At 40.7% G+C, this 16,189-nt stretch overlaps 1 protein-coding gene and 1 long non-coding RNA gene across 2 annotated transcripts in view; both read left to right on the top strand.

Moving 5' to 3' along the window:
* Nucleotides 1-16,189, top strand: part of MEGF10 (multiple EGF like domains 10) — a 187,649-nt gene that overhangs the window by 51,217 nt on the left and 120,243 nt on the right. Inside the window, exons 3-4 of the mRNA XM_058737309.1 lie at nucleotides 2,526-2,627; nucleotides 4,427-4,527. Coding sequence (XP_058593292.1) covers nucleotides 2,526-2,627; nucleotides 4,427-4,527 — 203 coding nt within the window. The remainder of the gene's footprint in view (nucleotides 1-2,525; nucleotides 2,628-4,426; nucleotides 4,528-16,189) is intronic.
* On the top strand, nucleotides 8,700-13,504 carry LOC131516400 (uncharacterized). Its single transcript, XR_009264053.1, has 3 exons — nucleotides 8,700-8,821; nucleotides 11,784-11,839; nucleotides 12,942-13,504. It is a non-coding gene; the product is annotated as an uncharacterized LOC131516400 (long non-coding RNA).

The raw sequence follows: 16,189 nt of genomic DNA, 5'->3' as shown, positions 1-16,189 counted from the left end.
TTATATATTTTTAAAAACACTTATTTATTTATTTTGAGAGAGAGCATGAGTGGGGGGAGGGCAAGAGGGCAAGGGAGAGAGAGAAAGTCTCAAGCAGTCTCTGTGCCGTCCGCACAGAACAGGATATGGGGCTCTAATCTCACAAAACGTGAGATTATGACCTGAGCCGAAATCAAGAGTCAGACGATTGAGTGACTGAGCTGCCCAGGCACCCACCCTAAGAAACTTTGTATTTTAAATTTTTTTTTTTTTTTTTTTTTTTTTCAATGTTTTTTATTTATTTTTTGGGACAGAGAGAGACAGAGCATGAACGGGGGAGGGGCAGAGAGAGAGGGAGACACAGAATGGGAAACAGGCTCCAGGCTCCGAGCCATCAGCCCAGAGCCTGACGCGGGGCTCGAACTCACGGACCGCGAGATCGTGACCTGGCTGAAGTCGGACGCTTAACCGACTGCGCCACCCAGGCGCCCCGAAACTTTGTATTTTAACAGAGGCCTCTTTTCCCCTAAAGGAGTAATATCACAGATGTTGGCATTTACATACTGTGCGATCATCTGAACCTGTTCTTGCCGGTAGCCTCAGGTTGCATGTGGTAGAGAAGAAAATAGTCACCTAAAATGTACGTTAGAAATTCAGAATGCCAACTGGAAGGGATCTTCAAGACTACCTCTGACCCCCTGGTTTTAAAATGTGGTTATCAAAACCCGGGAAAGGGGCCCCTAGGTGGCTCAGTCAGTTAAACGTCTGACTTTGGCTCAGGTCGTGATCTCACAGTCGGTGAGTTGGAGCCCTGCGTCAGGCTCTGTGCTGACAGCTCAGAGCCTGGAGCCTGTTTCGGATTCTGTGTCTCCCTCTCTCTGACCCTCCCCTGTTCATGCTCTGTCTCTGTCTGTCTCAAAGATAAATAAAAACATTAAAAAAAAATAAAAACAGGAAAAGAAGGTTATTTGCTGATGGCCATCTAGTTTCTTACTGTTAGATCAGGATAACCCTGTCTTCTGCTAATCCAATGATCTGTTCAGTAAGACCTGTTGCATCTGCCTAAGATTTGTAGAGGATCCCTAAATTTACCTAGAAATCAAGGTGCAATGGCCCAAAGAATGAAATACACAAAAGGGTGAATAGTTAGGTTATTTTATAGACTTCCCATTGAAGCCTAAGTATGTTATGGCTAACAGAGACTGGCTGGAGAAAGAAATCCCACTGGTGGGGAGGCCAGCACCGCATAGCTTTTCAGATGAGAAGGTTCTGCCCTATATCTAACCTGAAATATTTATTTTTGATGGAGAGAGGGTGAGCAGGGGGTGGAGCAGAGAGAGAGAGGGAGAGAGAGTATCCCAAGCAAGCTTAGCAATGTCAGCACAGAGCCTGATGTGGGGCTCAATCCCACAAACCGTGAGATCATGCCCTGAGCTGAAGTCAAGAGTCAGATGTTTAACCAACTGAGTCACCCAGGCACCCCTAACCTGAATTGTTTATGCCAACATTTCAAACTCATTCCTTCTGTGGCTTCTCTAGTCAATACCTAGACTAGAGAAGTCTCATCTGTACCTAATAATGAAGTTGGTCCATTGATTTGCTGCAAGTGAGTCTATAATTGTGGCCTGTTTTGTTTGCTAGGGTGAATTAACGATTTTAGTGAAAATCTTTGAGACTGTTAAAGAGAAGAGGATTAACTTGTTTGGACAAGAGGATGCTTTGGGTTCTCCCATAGGCAGGAGCTCTAAGCTCTTGAGCCATGTAATAGACTGCTTTAAAATGAAGAAATATGACATTGAACATTGAATGCTTTTGTGTTTCGTGGATGTTTTCCACCTGCATTCTTAGGCTCTTAGGATGGCATGCCTTTACTTTAACAAGAAGCTGTTAGTGAAATGTATTGAAAACCCAGGCTAAGTGGCAGCAGGCTGTGGGTATGTATATTTCAGGCTAATTGTTTCAGCGGTGTGTTTAGAACCTAGCTTAGAGACTTCTTTGTAGTTTTTATTCAGAGGTTGTATATATTCTTCCACCGCCTGAAAAGTAGGGCAGGAACCCAAAACCAAATTAATTCAAGTTCCAACCTGAGAAGTGTGTTCTTTTTGATTTTCCAAAATCAGTACCAAAATGTACTAGTAATAATATTCACATGGTCTCTTAGCTTATTATTTGCATGCACATTTCGATTGAAAACTTCCTCGTGTAAGTTCTGGGTTAAGCCTGGACACCTGGGATGAGGGGATGCCATTAAATACAGAAACGTACATGGTGGTAATGTTTTCAAGTTTAGGGTTATCAGAGTTAATGGTGAGTAGTAAAGAGAATTCTTTTATGAATTTAGAACATGAATTCTTATCTTTTAAATGTATTATTAATATTGGTCCTTTTGGTGTTCTCAGTCAAATAAAAACCTGTAAACACGTGGAGATTCTCTTTTGAAAGTCAGCAAATGGAGATAATTTAGTCTACGATGTTTGTATGTACACAGTACATCATTAATGTAAGAATAGGAACTACTGATTCCTTACCTTTCTTCTTCTTTTCAGCTACTCAGTGACTGTGCAAGAGTCATACCCACATCCCTTCGATCAAATTTACTACACCAGCTGCACTGACATTCTGAACTGGTTTAAATGTACGCGGCACAGGTAATCAAAGTTCAGGTCTATTTATGAAGTTTGGCTAACTGGGAAGTACTTTACTACAGAGACATTACATGTATGAGAAGATGCGTCTGTTCATCTAGTCAATAGTTATTGAGTGCTTGTTACTGTCCTAGCCTTGTTCCAAACCATAGGAGATACAGACATGCAAAAAAAGCTTGTCCATGCCCTTGATGAGCTTACAGGGGAAGTGTCTCCTGGTTACCATAGTTTGGTTAGCAAGAATTCATGCAGCTTTTGTGTGATGCGTAAACGGGGGAGATGCTCTTAATTATGGACGTCAAGAAACTCATATTCCAGCATACGTTTCTACTTGAATATCTGACTCAATTTGGACTAATTTAAACTTGAACTCAACTTAAGCCACATTTTCCCCCCTATAAATGTGAAAACAGAGAAGAAAAACATCTTAAATATGAATCTTAATATGGAAGGGACCAGTGATGCCTTACTTTTATTGGTAAAATGCTTACCATGGTGTGAGTCATGGGTCTAAGGTGACACCTGTTGATTTATACTGCACTAAATGTTATACTCAATGTTATTTCTTCAGACAGGCTTTCCTCCACCACTCTGTCTAAACAAGTATTCCCTTCCTGTCACGCTCTCTCTCCTTACTCAGGCCTTATTTTTCATCACACTATATAATCATTACTAGTCATGATATGACCGATTTATTTGTTTAATATGTATCTGCACTTAAATTCTATATGTCTGTCTTCCCCAGTAGAGTGTAAGTTCTTTGATGGCAAGGGTTTATATTGTTTTGCTCACTCTGAGCTACTTCCCCAGTGCCTAGAGCAGTGCCTGGAATGTATTAAGCACTCACTGAACGTGTGTTGCATAAATGAATCAGTGAATGAATGAAGCTTTAGTTAAATGTGAGAGTCCTTTGTATACTTCTATTTTTTTTTTAATTTTTTTAACGTTTATTTATTTTTGAGACAGAGACAAAGCATGAATGGGGGAGGGTTAGAGAAAGAGGGAGACACAGAATCTGAAACAGGCCCCGGGCTCTGAGCTGTCAGCACAGAGCCCGACGCGGGGCTCGAACTCACAGACTGTGAGATCATGACCCGAGCTGAAGTTGGACGCTCAACCGACTGAGCCACCCAGGCGCCCCTGTATACTTCTATTTTATAGTGGGATGAGACTATGTTGTCTCATTTTTCAAGGAATTCTCTGAATTCTTCCTTTAAAACATATGTGAATGGTAATTAGATCAGTGTCATAGCTGAAATTGATTATAGTCTCTGAGCTATCTCAAGATAAGTGAAATAGGAAAGTCATAAAACTTCTGATCCCTTGAAATAAAGTATAACTTGACTTAAATGGGCAATTTTAATATATTCTTAGCAAACTGATAAGAGTTAGCATACTATTCATCAAGACATTTATTCCATGTTTCTTCTTCTTTTAAAAGTTTTTAAAATGTTTATTTATTATTGAGAGAGAGAGAGACAGAGGGAGAGCAAATGAGGGGCGGAGAGAGAGGGAGACAGAATCGGAAGCAGGCTCCAGGCTCCCAGCTGTCAGCACAGAGCCTAACTGTGGGCTCGAACTCACGAACTGTGAGATCATGACCTGAGCTGAGGTTGGAATCTTAACCGACTGAGTCACCCAGGTGACCCTCCCTGTTTCTTCTTAACTGTTTTAGAATACTTTGCTCTTCATACCTTTATTATATATATGTAATAACCCTTTGGTATTAAAATAAAAATCCTTGATTTCTAATCAGATTGTCAGTCAAAAGAAGTAACAGTGTGATTTCTCCCTCTGTGTAGAATCAGTTATCGGACGGCCTATCGACATGGAGAGAAAACTATGTATAGGCGCAAATCTCAGTGTTGTCCTGGATTTTATGAAAGCCGGGAAATGTGTGTCCGTAAGTAAGACCTTTATCCCTTTGTGGGTCACTTATTTTTCCCAGTGCTGGTGTGCATCTGTTAATGGCAGCCAAGATGGAGGCCTGGGGAAATGGGGAAGCTTGGACTATTCCCTTTCCCTCTTGATGGCTGCTTTCCTGGTCTGTGGAATGAGGGAAGCATTGCTCTGTTCCTCTGTGTTATAAAAAATCTCCAAATGAATGTTGCCTGAGGAGAAAACAGATGTTATAGAAGGATTATTGAAGGCTGGATGTGGCAGTGTTCATTACAGTTTTGCAATAAGTGTCTCTTTGGAAATGGGTCAAGTTGTCACTCGACTTAGGTCACAGAAGGGAAGAGAGGCATGAGTTTCCCGCAGCAGCTGACTGGAGTCCCAAGTCAGCTTCTGAGAGGCGGGTGTGTTCTTTTCTGGTGCACAGAAAGATGAAGGCTTTCACAAAGTAGAAGAGTTTTCACACTAAGCACCGACACTGTCTGAGTCACAAAGTAGACCTTCTTTGTCATTTTCTCTCTCCCTTCCCCAGCTCACCGGTTCACTCTGGAATGTCTCAAGGCAAGCTTGATATTTTATGATACACTTCAGAAAAATCCTAGAATATCATGTGGGATGAAGTTTGCAAACTGAGGTTTCTTACTACTGGGTTTAGGACATAGAGAAGAGATCATTAGAAAGGGTTTTATTCAAATATTTTGGGTCAACACATAGCTAGAGGGGCCACTTTGTTTTCTGAGCTGAGGCACTGGTGTTGAGTTGCATAGAGAGACAAGGTTCTGCTCTAACTGGATGGCATTAGGATCAATTGAACACCTCTTAGCATGAGTATCTGCAGCGCTGGGTAATAGTCCTGGGTGGCCTCAGATAAGCCCTTTATACCTCTTTGAGACTCCTTTGCTCTCTAGTGGAGAGAGGAGTTAAACGGATATGTGTGTGTGCCCTCTTCTTTCCAGTGACTGGATTCTATTCTTTAAATGAACAGCAGCAGTTCCTCAACTTTGATTTAGAACCAGGGCTTTTTGTGATAATAAATGTTCACTGAAAAACTTGGAAAATAGAACGAAACAAAAGAAAAGGAGGGGTGCCTGGGTGGTTCAGTCAGTTAAGCGTCTGGTTCAGGTCATGATCTCATGGTCCGTGAGTTCGAGCCCTGCATTGGGCTCTGTGCTGATGGCTCAGAGCCTGGAGCCTGCTTCAGATTTTGTGTCTCTGTCTCTCTCTGCCCCTCCCCACTCACACTCTGTCTCTCTCTCTCTCTGTCAAAAATAAATAAACATTAAAAAAAAATGAAAAAAAAAAAAAAAAGAAAAGGAGACTACATTGAGAGTATGTTCCCTGGTCAGTAAATGTACTTTTGTAGCATATTGCAAATGTCATTGTGCGACTGCGTTGTAGATACTTAACCAGTTTCAGCTGTTGAATATTTGTGCCATTTCCATGTTTTACCTATTATGACCTGTTCTAGAAGACATCATCATGGTTAAATCTGTGTTCATACCCTTAATTAGTAGGTAAGGATACCTTCCTAGAAGTAAAATTCCTGGGTCAGAAGTATATACCTATTTTTAAAATGTTTGGTGTCTTTCTGCTTTCTGCTGCTACTTACAGTATTTGGGAATGCTTTTTGCTTAAACTGGGTGCCAATTTTCCCTTTGCTAATTTTTTTTCTTAGTTTGCATGCCTCTGATTAACAATGTCGAGTAAGAAAAATTACATGTTTATAATCAAACATCTTAGCAAATAATTATGAACCGATCTCTGTGGCCCAGGCTGATGGGAGTTTTCAAAGCCCTGAGCATGCGCCCAGGCAGAACGGGCGTGGACCCTGGCTGTCTGGGCTGGCCGCTTCCCAGGGGCTTCGGGGTGACGTTATCTTGGTGCCCTTGCCGGGGCTCTAACGTACAAGAACAATCGTCAATAGAATAAGAGAGTGGTTGTGTCTCCCAGGATTCTTTTCTATTACCCAGGTCACAGAAATGTTATATAAAGTCAGGATGCTCTTGCATTAAGTTGGGTAGAGACTGGAGAGGTGTTTGGGCAGTCTTCTGTCGTACCTTCTTTCCTTGAAGGCCTTGCGCTAAGGAAGCTTGATTTTACTGGCAAGCTGGTGGGAGGAGCATGGATCCAAGCAAGGTCTGTTAGGGTTTTGGTGCTTCATGGTCCCAGCCTTCCAGAACCCAACACCTCTGTCATTTCCTGCATCGCTGCTGCCCAGCTCTAGCATCATCACACATCGATATTATAATGATAGAAATGACTTTTCCTTTATCTCACACTAGGTGGGTCGCAAGGTGTCCTCCTGATGGCTTTGGCATTTGCCTCTAAAGTTCTTCTTTTTCTAAGCCTTCCTGCCTGACCAATTGCCCCTGGAGACTGAAACATTTTTCCCTTAGGTATGTTAATATATTTGATCAGCTTACTGTCTCCTCTCAGAGGCCTGGGAGCTATTTGGTCTCTTTAAAGGTATTTTGCATCTCTCCACTCTGATGTCTTGATTTCATAGCTTTACCCCAGAGGATGATCAAGCTTCCCTTGCTTCCTTGTTCTTGGGGATGCCTCCAGTCAGTCTTCTCTCCCCTCAACAGCTGGCTGCAGTGAGGCACCCTAGTGGATAGAGAAGGGAGAGAGAAGACAGGACTCTTGGTTCTGCTCTCCTTTTCAATTAGTTTTTGCTGTCAGGTACACAGAATAGTCATCATTGTTAACTGTTTCTAGTTACCAGAAGGAATTGAAACACAAGAATTGGTTATAATTTTAGTTTAATTTTTGGTAGTAAGTTTTCCTAGAAGGCAAAAAGGATGGTTTCATGCAAATACATACCCATGTTTGAAAAAAAGTATCCTTTAATTAGCTGGACTAGATCCTTCTGGAGAGCAAGCTCTTTTTATTACCTCTGCTTCATCCTGCTAAAGATGATGCATTTCCTCTAGACAGATTGTGTAAAGGCTGCTAGTCCACAGAGCACATTTTGAGTCACCAGGGTCTCTGTCCAGAAGACAGATTGTGTCATCAGGCAGGAAGAATCAAGATGGAGAACGTAGGGAATAGCATTGGAATCTGGGTGGGAAAAGGAATGTTTGGAAAATTTTCCATAAAGAAAATATTACTAGACCTGAAAATGTCCATGATTTCTTGAGGAGGTTTTAACCTATTCCTAACAATAATTAAACTTTTAAGTGTATTCATCTTTCAGGGTTACTATTCTTGCCCAATGTTGTGTTTAATTACTTTTGATGTGGAGAAATTCAAATAGTAATGAAGAAAAGCACAGGGGAATGAAATGGGTTCAGTGTGTGTGTGTGTGTGTGTGTGTGTGTGTGCACATTTATCTGTGTATATATGTATGTAGTATGTGTACCTGTATGTCTGTGTGTATGTGTATATATATGTTTTTTTGTTATTTATTTTTAAAAGTTTTTTTTTTAAGTATAGTTGACACACGCTGTTACGTTAGTTTCTGGTGTGATTCTTGTATACTTCAGCTTCTCTATATGTCATGCTATGCTCACAAGTGTGGCTCCATATAATAGCTAAAATGCAATTACAGTGTCATTGACTACATTCCCTATCCTGTGGCTTTTACTCCTGTGACTCATTTCATTCCATAATGGGAAGCCTATATTTTGCACTCCCCTTCACCTTTTTTGCCCACCCTTCCACCCTCTTCCCTCTGGCCACCATCAATTTGTTCTCTGTATTTGTAAGTCTGATTTTGCTTTTCTAATTTATTTGTTATTTCTAATTTATTGTTTATTTTCTAATTTATTTGTTATTTATTTGTTATTTCTAATCATTTGTTCTGTTTTTTAGATTCCACAGATGAGTGAATCATATGGTATTTGTCTTTCTCTGTCTGACTTATTTAGTATAGTATCATTAGGTCCATCCATGTTGTCATAAATGGCAAAATCTCACCCTTTTCTTTGTATGATACTCCGGTGTGCGTGTGTGTGTGTGTGTGTGTGTCTGTGTGTGTGTACACATCACATCTTTATCCACTCATCTTTTTTTAATATGTCATTCTTTTTTTAAGTTTATCTATCTATTTATTTATTTATTTATTTATTTATTTATTTAGAGTATGTGTTAATGGGGAAGGGACAAAGAAAGAGAGAGGGAGAGGGAAAGAGAAAGAGAAGAGAATCCCAAGCAGGCCCTGTGCTGTCAGCACAGAGCCTACTGTGGGGCTCAATTCCACCAATTATGAGATCACGACCTGAGCTGAAATCAAGAGTTGGAGGATGCTCAACCAACTGAGCCGCCCAGGCACCCCGAGATTTCATTCTTTTCATGGCTGAGTAATATTCCGTTGTATATATATCACACATTTTCTTTATCTATTTATCCATCAATAGACCCTAATGTTGTTTCTGTCTCAGCTATTGTAAATAATGCTGCTATATACATAGGGGTATAGATGCTTTTTTGAGTTAGGGTTTCTGTTGCCTTCAGATAAATACCCATAAGTAGAATTGTTGGGTCATTTGGAAGTTTGTCTTTCTTTCTTTCTTTCTTTCTTTCTTTCTTTCTTTCTTTCTTTCTTTCTTTCTTTCTTTCTTTCTTTCTTTCATGTTTATTTTTGAGAGAGAGAGACAGAGTGTCACCGGGGGAGGTGCAGAGAGAGAAGGAGTTGCAGAATCTGAAACAGGCTCCAGGCTCTGAGCTAATGTGGGGCTAGAACCCACAAACCGTGAGATCATGACCTGAGCTGAAGCCGGACACTTAACCAAATAAGCCACCCTTGGTAGTTCTATTTTTAATTTTTTGAGGAAACTTCATGCTGTTTTTCATAGTGGCTGTACCAATTTACATGCCTACCAACAGTGCACAAGGGCTCTCTTTTCTCCACATCCTCACAACACTTGTTATTTCTTGTCTTTTTTGTAATAGACGTTTTAACAGGTGGAGATGATATCTCATTGTGATATTGATTTGTATTTCCCCAATGAATAGTGATGATGAGCACTTTTCATATACCTGTTGGCCATCTATATGTCTTCTTTGGAAAAATGTCTGTTCAGATCCTTTGCCCATTTTTTTAATTGATATTTTTTCTTCCTCTTGAGTTGTGTGAATTTTTAAAAATATATTTGGGATATTAACTCCTTATTGGATATTATTATCAGATATGTGATTTGCAAGTTTTTTTTTATTATTGGTAGGTTGCTCTTCATTTTCTTGATGATTTCCTTTGAAGTGCAAAGGATTTTTAGTTTGATGGAGTCCTACTTGTTTATTTTAATTTTTGCTGCCTTTGCTTTTGGTGTCATATCCAAAAACTTATCTCTAAGGTTGATGTTAAGAAGCTTATTGCCTATGTTTTCTTCTAGGAGTTTTATGCTTTCAGGTCTTATGTTCAAGTCTTTGATCCAAATTGAACTTATTTTTGTGTGTCATGAAAGACAGTTGTCCGGGTTTTTTTTGCATTCTTCTGCATGTGGCTGTCCAGTGTTCCTAGTACCATTTATTGAAGAGAGTGTCTTGTCTCCATTGTATATTTGTGGCTCCTTTGCCATAAATTAATTGACCATGTATGAGTCAGTTTATTTCTGGCCTCTCTGTTCTGCTCCGTTGATCCTGTGTCTGTTTTTATGTCAATACCAAACTGCTTCGATTCCTGTAGTTTGAAATCAGGAAGTGTGATGCCTCCAGCTTCGTTCTTATTTCTCAAGATTGTTTTGGCTTTTTGGGCTCTTTTGTGATTTCACACACATTCGAGGTTTCTTTGGTCTATTTCTGTGAACAACATCATTGTAATTTTGATAGAGATTGTATTGTAGAGATCGTAGGTGGCTTGGGGCAGTATGGACATTTTAACATTACTAATTTTTCGAATCCATCGTTTGGAATAACTGATATATTGAGTTTATAAATCTAAAAACCTAGTGTGTGATATGCTAAATTCAGCTTAGAGATGTTTTATTCATCAGTCTAACTCTAATAAACACACTGAAGGATCTCTAACTCATGTTTTACAAATTTAAACGCCATCAAGTTTTTAAAATGGAATTTATGCTTTTAAAATGGAATAGACACTATAGATTTTGATGATCTTACGCATTTCCACATTAAATTCAAAATATTCACAAGGCTGAAAAATAGTTACCCTCTTAAGAAAATAATTATATCATCTCATGTTTTTGCTTTACTGTAAAAAAAAATTTGGTGGTCTCTTTTCAGTTTGCTGAAGTGTTTTTTTTTTTTAAGTTGATTTATTTATTGAGCGAGGGAGAGACAGAGAGAGCATGTGTGCACAAGTGGGGGAAGGGCAGAGAGCTAGGGACAGAGAGAGAATCCCAAGTGGGCTTCTTGCTAACAGTGTGGACTATGTGAGGCTCAGACTCACGAACTGTGAGATCATGATCTCAGCTGAAATCAAGAGTCAGATGTTTAACTGATGGAACCACCCAGACACGCCCAGTTTGCTGAAGTTTTTGGTTAATTAATTAGTTTGTTTCAATTGTAGTAAAAAATACATAACATTAAATACCATCCTAATAATTTTTAAGTGTACTATTTAGTGGTGTTAAGTGTATTTACTTTGTTGTGTAACGGATCCCTAGAACTTTTTCATTTTTTAAAATTGAAACTCTGTACTTATTAAATCTTAATATCCCCCTCTTCCCTTACTCCAGCCCTTGGCCATCACCTTTTAACTTCTACTTCCTGTTTCTGGGGTTTTGCCTACTTTAGAGACTTTATATGAGTGGAATCATACAATTTTTGTCCTTTTATGACAAACTTATTTTACTTGGTACAATGTCCTTGAGTTTCATCCATGTTATAACTTTTGCTAGAAATTATTTTTTTTAAGTCTACATAATATTCCTTTGTATTGTTTTCTGAAGTTTTTAAAATATCAGGGAACCTGGTTCTTTATTGTTACCTTGATGGAACATACTGAGTCCCTTGTCTATTCCAGACGTTGCCTTCTGTATCCCTGAAATCTGAGACCCATTCTGTCGTAGTGTTGTTTTTCAGGTTCGGTTCGAACTATCAACCCAGTTGGTGACCCCATTTGATTGAATGTGACATATCTTTTAGTCATTAAAATATGTAAATGTATTTTTTTTGCCTAACTTTACTGTGGTAATTACTATAATTATGTACTCTTTTCATGTAAGTCATATTTTATGACTCATATCTCTTGTAAATATGAAAATGATATCTCATTGCATTTTGCATATCTCATGGTTGGAATGTGAAATCATAACCTCTAAGGTCATCTTACTCACTCTCTTTCACCTTCCTTTGATGCAGGTCCCATGTATAGTCTAAAGTTACAAGAGGGACAGTTGTGTGGCTCTTCCTCCAAGGTATTAATTTCCTCTGTAAGATGAGCAGTCTCCAGATACTTCCCATCTTCCATCTTGTCAAACCCCCACCCCTGTATATAGTCCATATAGGTTTCTCATTTAGAATTTTTCTCTTATTCCTGAAATGAAAAGATGCACAACACAAACTAGCCTGAATGTAGTGTGTTCAAAGATTATAAATTAACATCGATGTCTTCCTCATTGTTTTGTCTCCCTCACTTTTCCTTCCTTCCTTTCTTCCTTCCTCCCTCCCCTCCTGCCTTCCTCATTTCCTCCCTCCCTCCTACGTACTTACCTATTCACTCATTCAATTATTGGACACTTAAACAGTTTAGTGGATGCAGTGAGCATCATTTTATATCTCTCTTTGCACATGTGAGTGATTCGTAAGATAAATTACATGGGACTTCTGGGACAAAGGGCATGAATATTGTATCAGTAAGGATTAGGTTCAGTTCTGAGATACAAGTTTCTTTCTTTCTTACCTTTGAGCCCAGATTTGGGTAAACCAGGAGGGGCCCAGGCAGTTTCCACCTTTCTGCCCTACCACCTCTGAGGTACAGCCTTCATCTTCATGTACCATTACTGATCTCTATGTATCAGTCTTGTTCCCAAGAAGTGGATGGAGGAGGCAAGAGTAAGAGGCAAATGGCAAAGGCAGCTGTCTTTTAAGGAAAGTTCTTGGAAGTGATTGCATTCTATGTCCACTTTGACCAGAATATAGTCACCGGCCTTACTAACCTGTAAGAGCCTTTTAATTCTGGATGATCAGGAACCTGCCTGGTAAAAATCTATTTTTATGGGATGGTGATAATGAATATTAGGGGACAGGAGCCATCTGAGCCACACTTTAAGACTTTTTGATACAGATTGCCAAATTGCTGTTGAGCAGGTTGTACCAACTTGCTTGCCCACAAGAAGGGTGTGAGTGTGCCCACTTCTCCATATCTTTACCAACACTAGGTATTACTATTGCTTCCAACCCATGGAGGTGGGGTGGGAATGGTAACTTGCTTGCTTTACTTTGCATTCCCTTGATTACTAGTGATGGTGTTCTCTTCAGAAACATATATTTATCAGCCATTTGTATTTTGGCTTCAAGGATGAGAACAGTCTGGAGGATACAGTGAAACTGCTTTGTTCTTCAGAGAGTCACAGAAATGCTGATGAGAAGCAAGAAGGGGCAGTAGAGAAAAAGGGGAGACAGTGTGAGACTGCAGCTTGAATAATAAATGCCAAGGTCAAACCAGCAGAAGACTCAGGCTCTTCAGAGCTTCTTATCATCATCAGTGTTGCTGGCGTCCTTTCCCTCCTCACCCCAATGTTCCCCAGGTCCCTCTCGCCCATGACCTCAACCCTTTGAAGCTCTGGGGATGGCATAGAGCCTGGTGGCCTCTTATCTTTTCCCATGGCTCCCCACCATGAGCCCTGAGGAGAGAGGAATACTCTCTGCTCCCATGGCAGTGGGGACAGCTTGAAGCAGTGAACGTGCACTGTCCATGGAGAGGAGCCAAGATCCAGACTCATGATCTTCACTGAACTGCAGTTTTGGAGTAAATGAATGTTGGAGGCAGTCCTAAGTGCCTCACCATTATTTACAACAATAGAACTTCAGGCAGGTGCCTTTGCGATACACACAACTGATTTCCAAACACATAGTTGAAACCTGACCCCCTAGCAAGTAGGAATCTCTTATTGATTTGGTTTCACGGGACTAGGAAAAACTCATAGGAAAAGCAGCAGCAGAGTGGGAAGTTGGCACCTCTTCTTCTGTGGGATTGCTTAATCATGAAACAAAGCTGGCCATCCATTCTCATTCTGGTGTCCTGGGTCTCACTTTGGCTGGTGGCAGAGAAGGCAGGTGTAAGCAGGGTTGCATGTGGCAGAATCGTGAATGGACACACGACATGACCAGGGGTCCCTTCTCCTGTCTAGCTCTCATCCTTTTGTTTGTTTTTTTGTTTTTATTATTTATTTTTGAGAGAGAGAGAGAGCGAGAATGAGCAGGGAGGGGCAGAGAGAGAGGGAGACACAGAATCTGAAGCAGCTCCAGGCTCTGAGCTGTCAGCACAGAGCCTGTTGCGGGGCTCGAACTCATGAACCGTGAAATCATGACCTGAGCCGAAGTCGGACGCTTAAGCGGCTGAGCTACCAAGGCACCCGTTTGTTTCTTTTTAGTGTTCTCTTTTTTTTTTTTAAGTTTATTTATTTATTTTTGAGAAGTGGGAGGGGCAGACAGAAGGGGAGAGAGGATCCCAAGCAGGCTCTGCACTGTCAGCACAGAGTCCGACTGGGGGCTCGATCTCATGAATCGTGAGATCATGACTTGAGCTGAAATCCAGAGCTGGACGCTTAACCGGCTGAGCCACCCAGGCACCCCTGGCTCCCATCTTTTTGCCCCACATGCCCAATCTTCTACTGGATGCTGCTGCAAAGGAAAAGACCATTCTGAAAAATGTTTCTTTGGAGGTAGACTTAACTCTGTTTTCCTATTTTTGTTAGATAGGGAAGGTCAAATGCTAACTTCAAATTCAAGCTGCCATGGGGGCATTACAGGCAGTGCTGCTTGCGAGCAAGACAGTGGAAGAGATTTGTGGACTGGGTCATCCACTCTATTGCCTTGTAGGCCAGCCCTGATGGTGGAAGATTGGTTCCCATGGATGTGCCCTGCCTGTCTTTGGCATTCATTAAGAGAACTCTGGAACTGTAAACAAGAAGCCTTAACTCCCACACACTGAACTGTATATGATTTCCTGTTCTTAGCAGAGACGAGTGTGACAATTGATTACCATAGCAGTGAATGAATATTCACAGCTGATTTTTAACTTGGCCAATTTTATGAAAAACAGACCTGATTATAGGCAAATAGGGAGCTAGAACTGGGGTGGCTGTTTACACAAAAAATAACTCTTGCAAATGAACTTACTCTTGTTTGAATGTCATGCTTCAGTAAGCAATGGGTTGTAAGTCCAAATTTTGGGTTAAGGGCTTAGAGACATCTGTAGCTCACTTACCCAGGACTATTTTTCTTCCAGGAGGCAGATAGGCCACATAGGTGATGCTTTAAAGGGCCATAGAACCCACACATTTCCCTATATATATATATATATATATATACATATATATATATTTTTTTTGTCCTGGAATATTATGTTAAACTGGAATTAATAAAAGCTTCCCTTTTGGGAGAGAGGGCACCCTCTCTTAGAAGTAACTACCTGGAACCTTGTGTTTAGAAGGATTCTGAGGCCATGTTTGTGCTAAGAGAAAGAATGGAGTGACTCATTAGTGCTTTCTGTCATTATCATTAGGTGGCCCTAGTGCCTCACATTTGCCATCCCTCTGGTAGACTCTGTATGACATCCTGTGGCATTTTGGACCTCTTGAATCATGGAGGTATCAGTTGAGGTTCCTGAATCATACAGCTGGCCATAGACTCCTGTTATACTTAGCTTTTCCATTTAACTATGAAGTCGTATGTACTTGTTTCTCCTATTGTCCCCCAGAGAAATGAGCTTTCTCTCTGTGAGCTGGAATATTCAGGATTATATTGTCAACAATTTTATTTACGGAATGGAAACAGATACTCAACAGCCACACTTTGCCTCCATGTAGGCATAGGAGGGTCTGGTAGGAAGGGCATTGCAGGCAAAGCATCCTGATGGGCAAGGGTTTTAGGAATAGCAGCACTGCAAGGACTCATTTCCCTCACCTGGAGATTATAGAAGAACACATTAAATTCTTTATTGGCCTTTTGCTGCTGAAAAGATTGGGGCTCAGATTTTTCAAGATGACAAGTGCTAGGGTCCAGGGCAAGGTGCCTTGTGTGGGCTGAGAAATTTCCACCTTTGGCAGAGGGCTGTTTATTGATGAGCTGGGCATCTCTGGGGGAGTGAGGGGAGCACGGTAAGAGTTTAAGGAGTGGGCAACACCTCTCTGAAGCTGAAGGCAGTCTGAGCCTTCTGCTCTGGATTTGCTTGACTCTCACAAGCTTGATTAATAATAGAGTTGTGATCTTGTCAAATATTTCCCAACAACTGTGGTGGGTCTTGAACAGACTCTTTTGAGGCCGGATTAAAGTGAGACAATCCTATTGGGCTAGCCGAAGAGACCCTGAGCTGACAGCAATCAGATGGTATGTTTCTAAGTATACCTACTCATGATGCCCTTTCTGCCACGGCAGTGGATTTTTTCATGTTTCCATAGGGACCCTGTATTCTGTTGCTATGGAGCCCGACTTGGTTTGGAGGAACCTATCAGTAAATACTGGGAAAGGCCTTTTGTCCACATGTTTCACCAGCAGAAATTCCAATTTTCCCACACATCTATTGGAACCTAAACTTCAGGTCT

This window comes from Neofelis nebulosa, chromosome 1 (genome assembly GCF_028018385.1).
Source record: "Neofelis nebulosa isolate mNeoNeb1 chromosome 1, mNeoNeb1.pri, whole genome shotgun sequence".
NCBI classification, from domain to species: domain Eukaryota; kingdom Metazoa; phylum Chordata; class Mammalia; order Carnivora; family Felidae; genus Neofelis; species Neofelis nebulosa.
The sequence above is the reverse complement of the archived record's forward strand: the minus strand, read 5'-3'. Positions and strand labels throughout refer to the sequence as shown.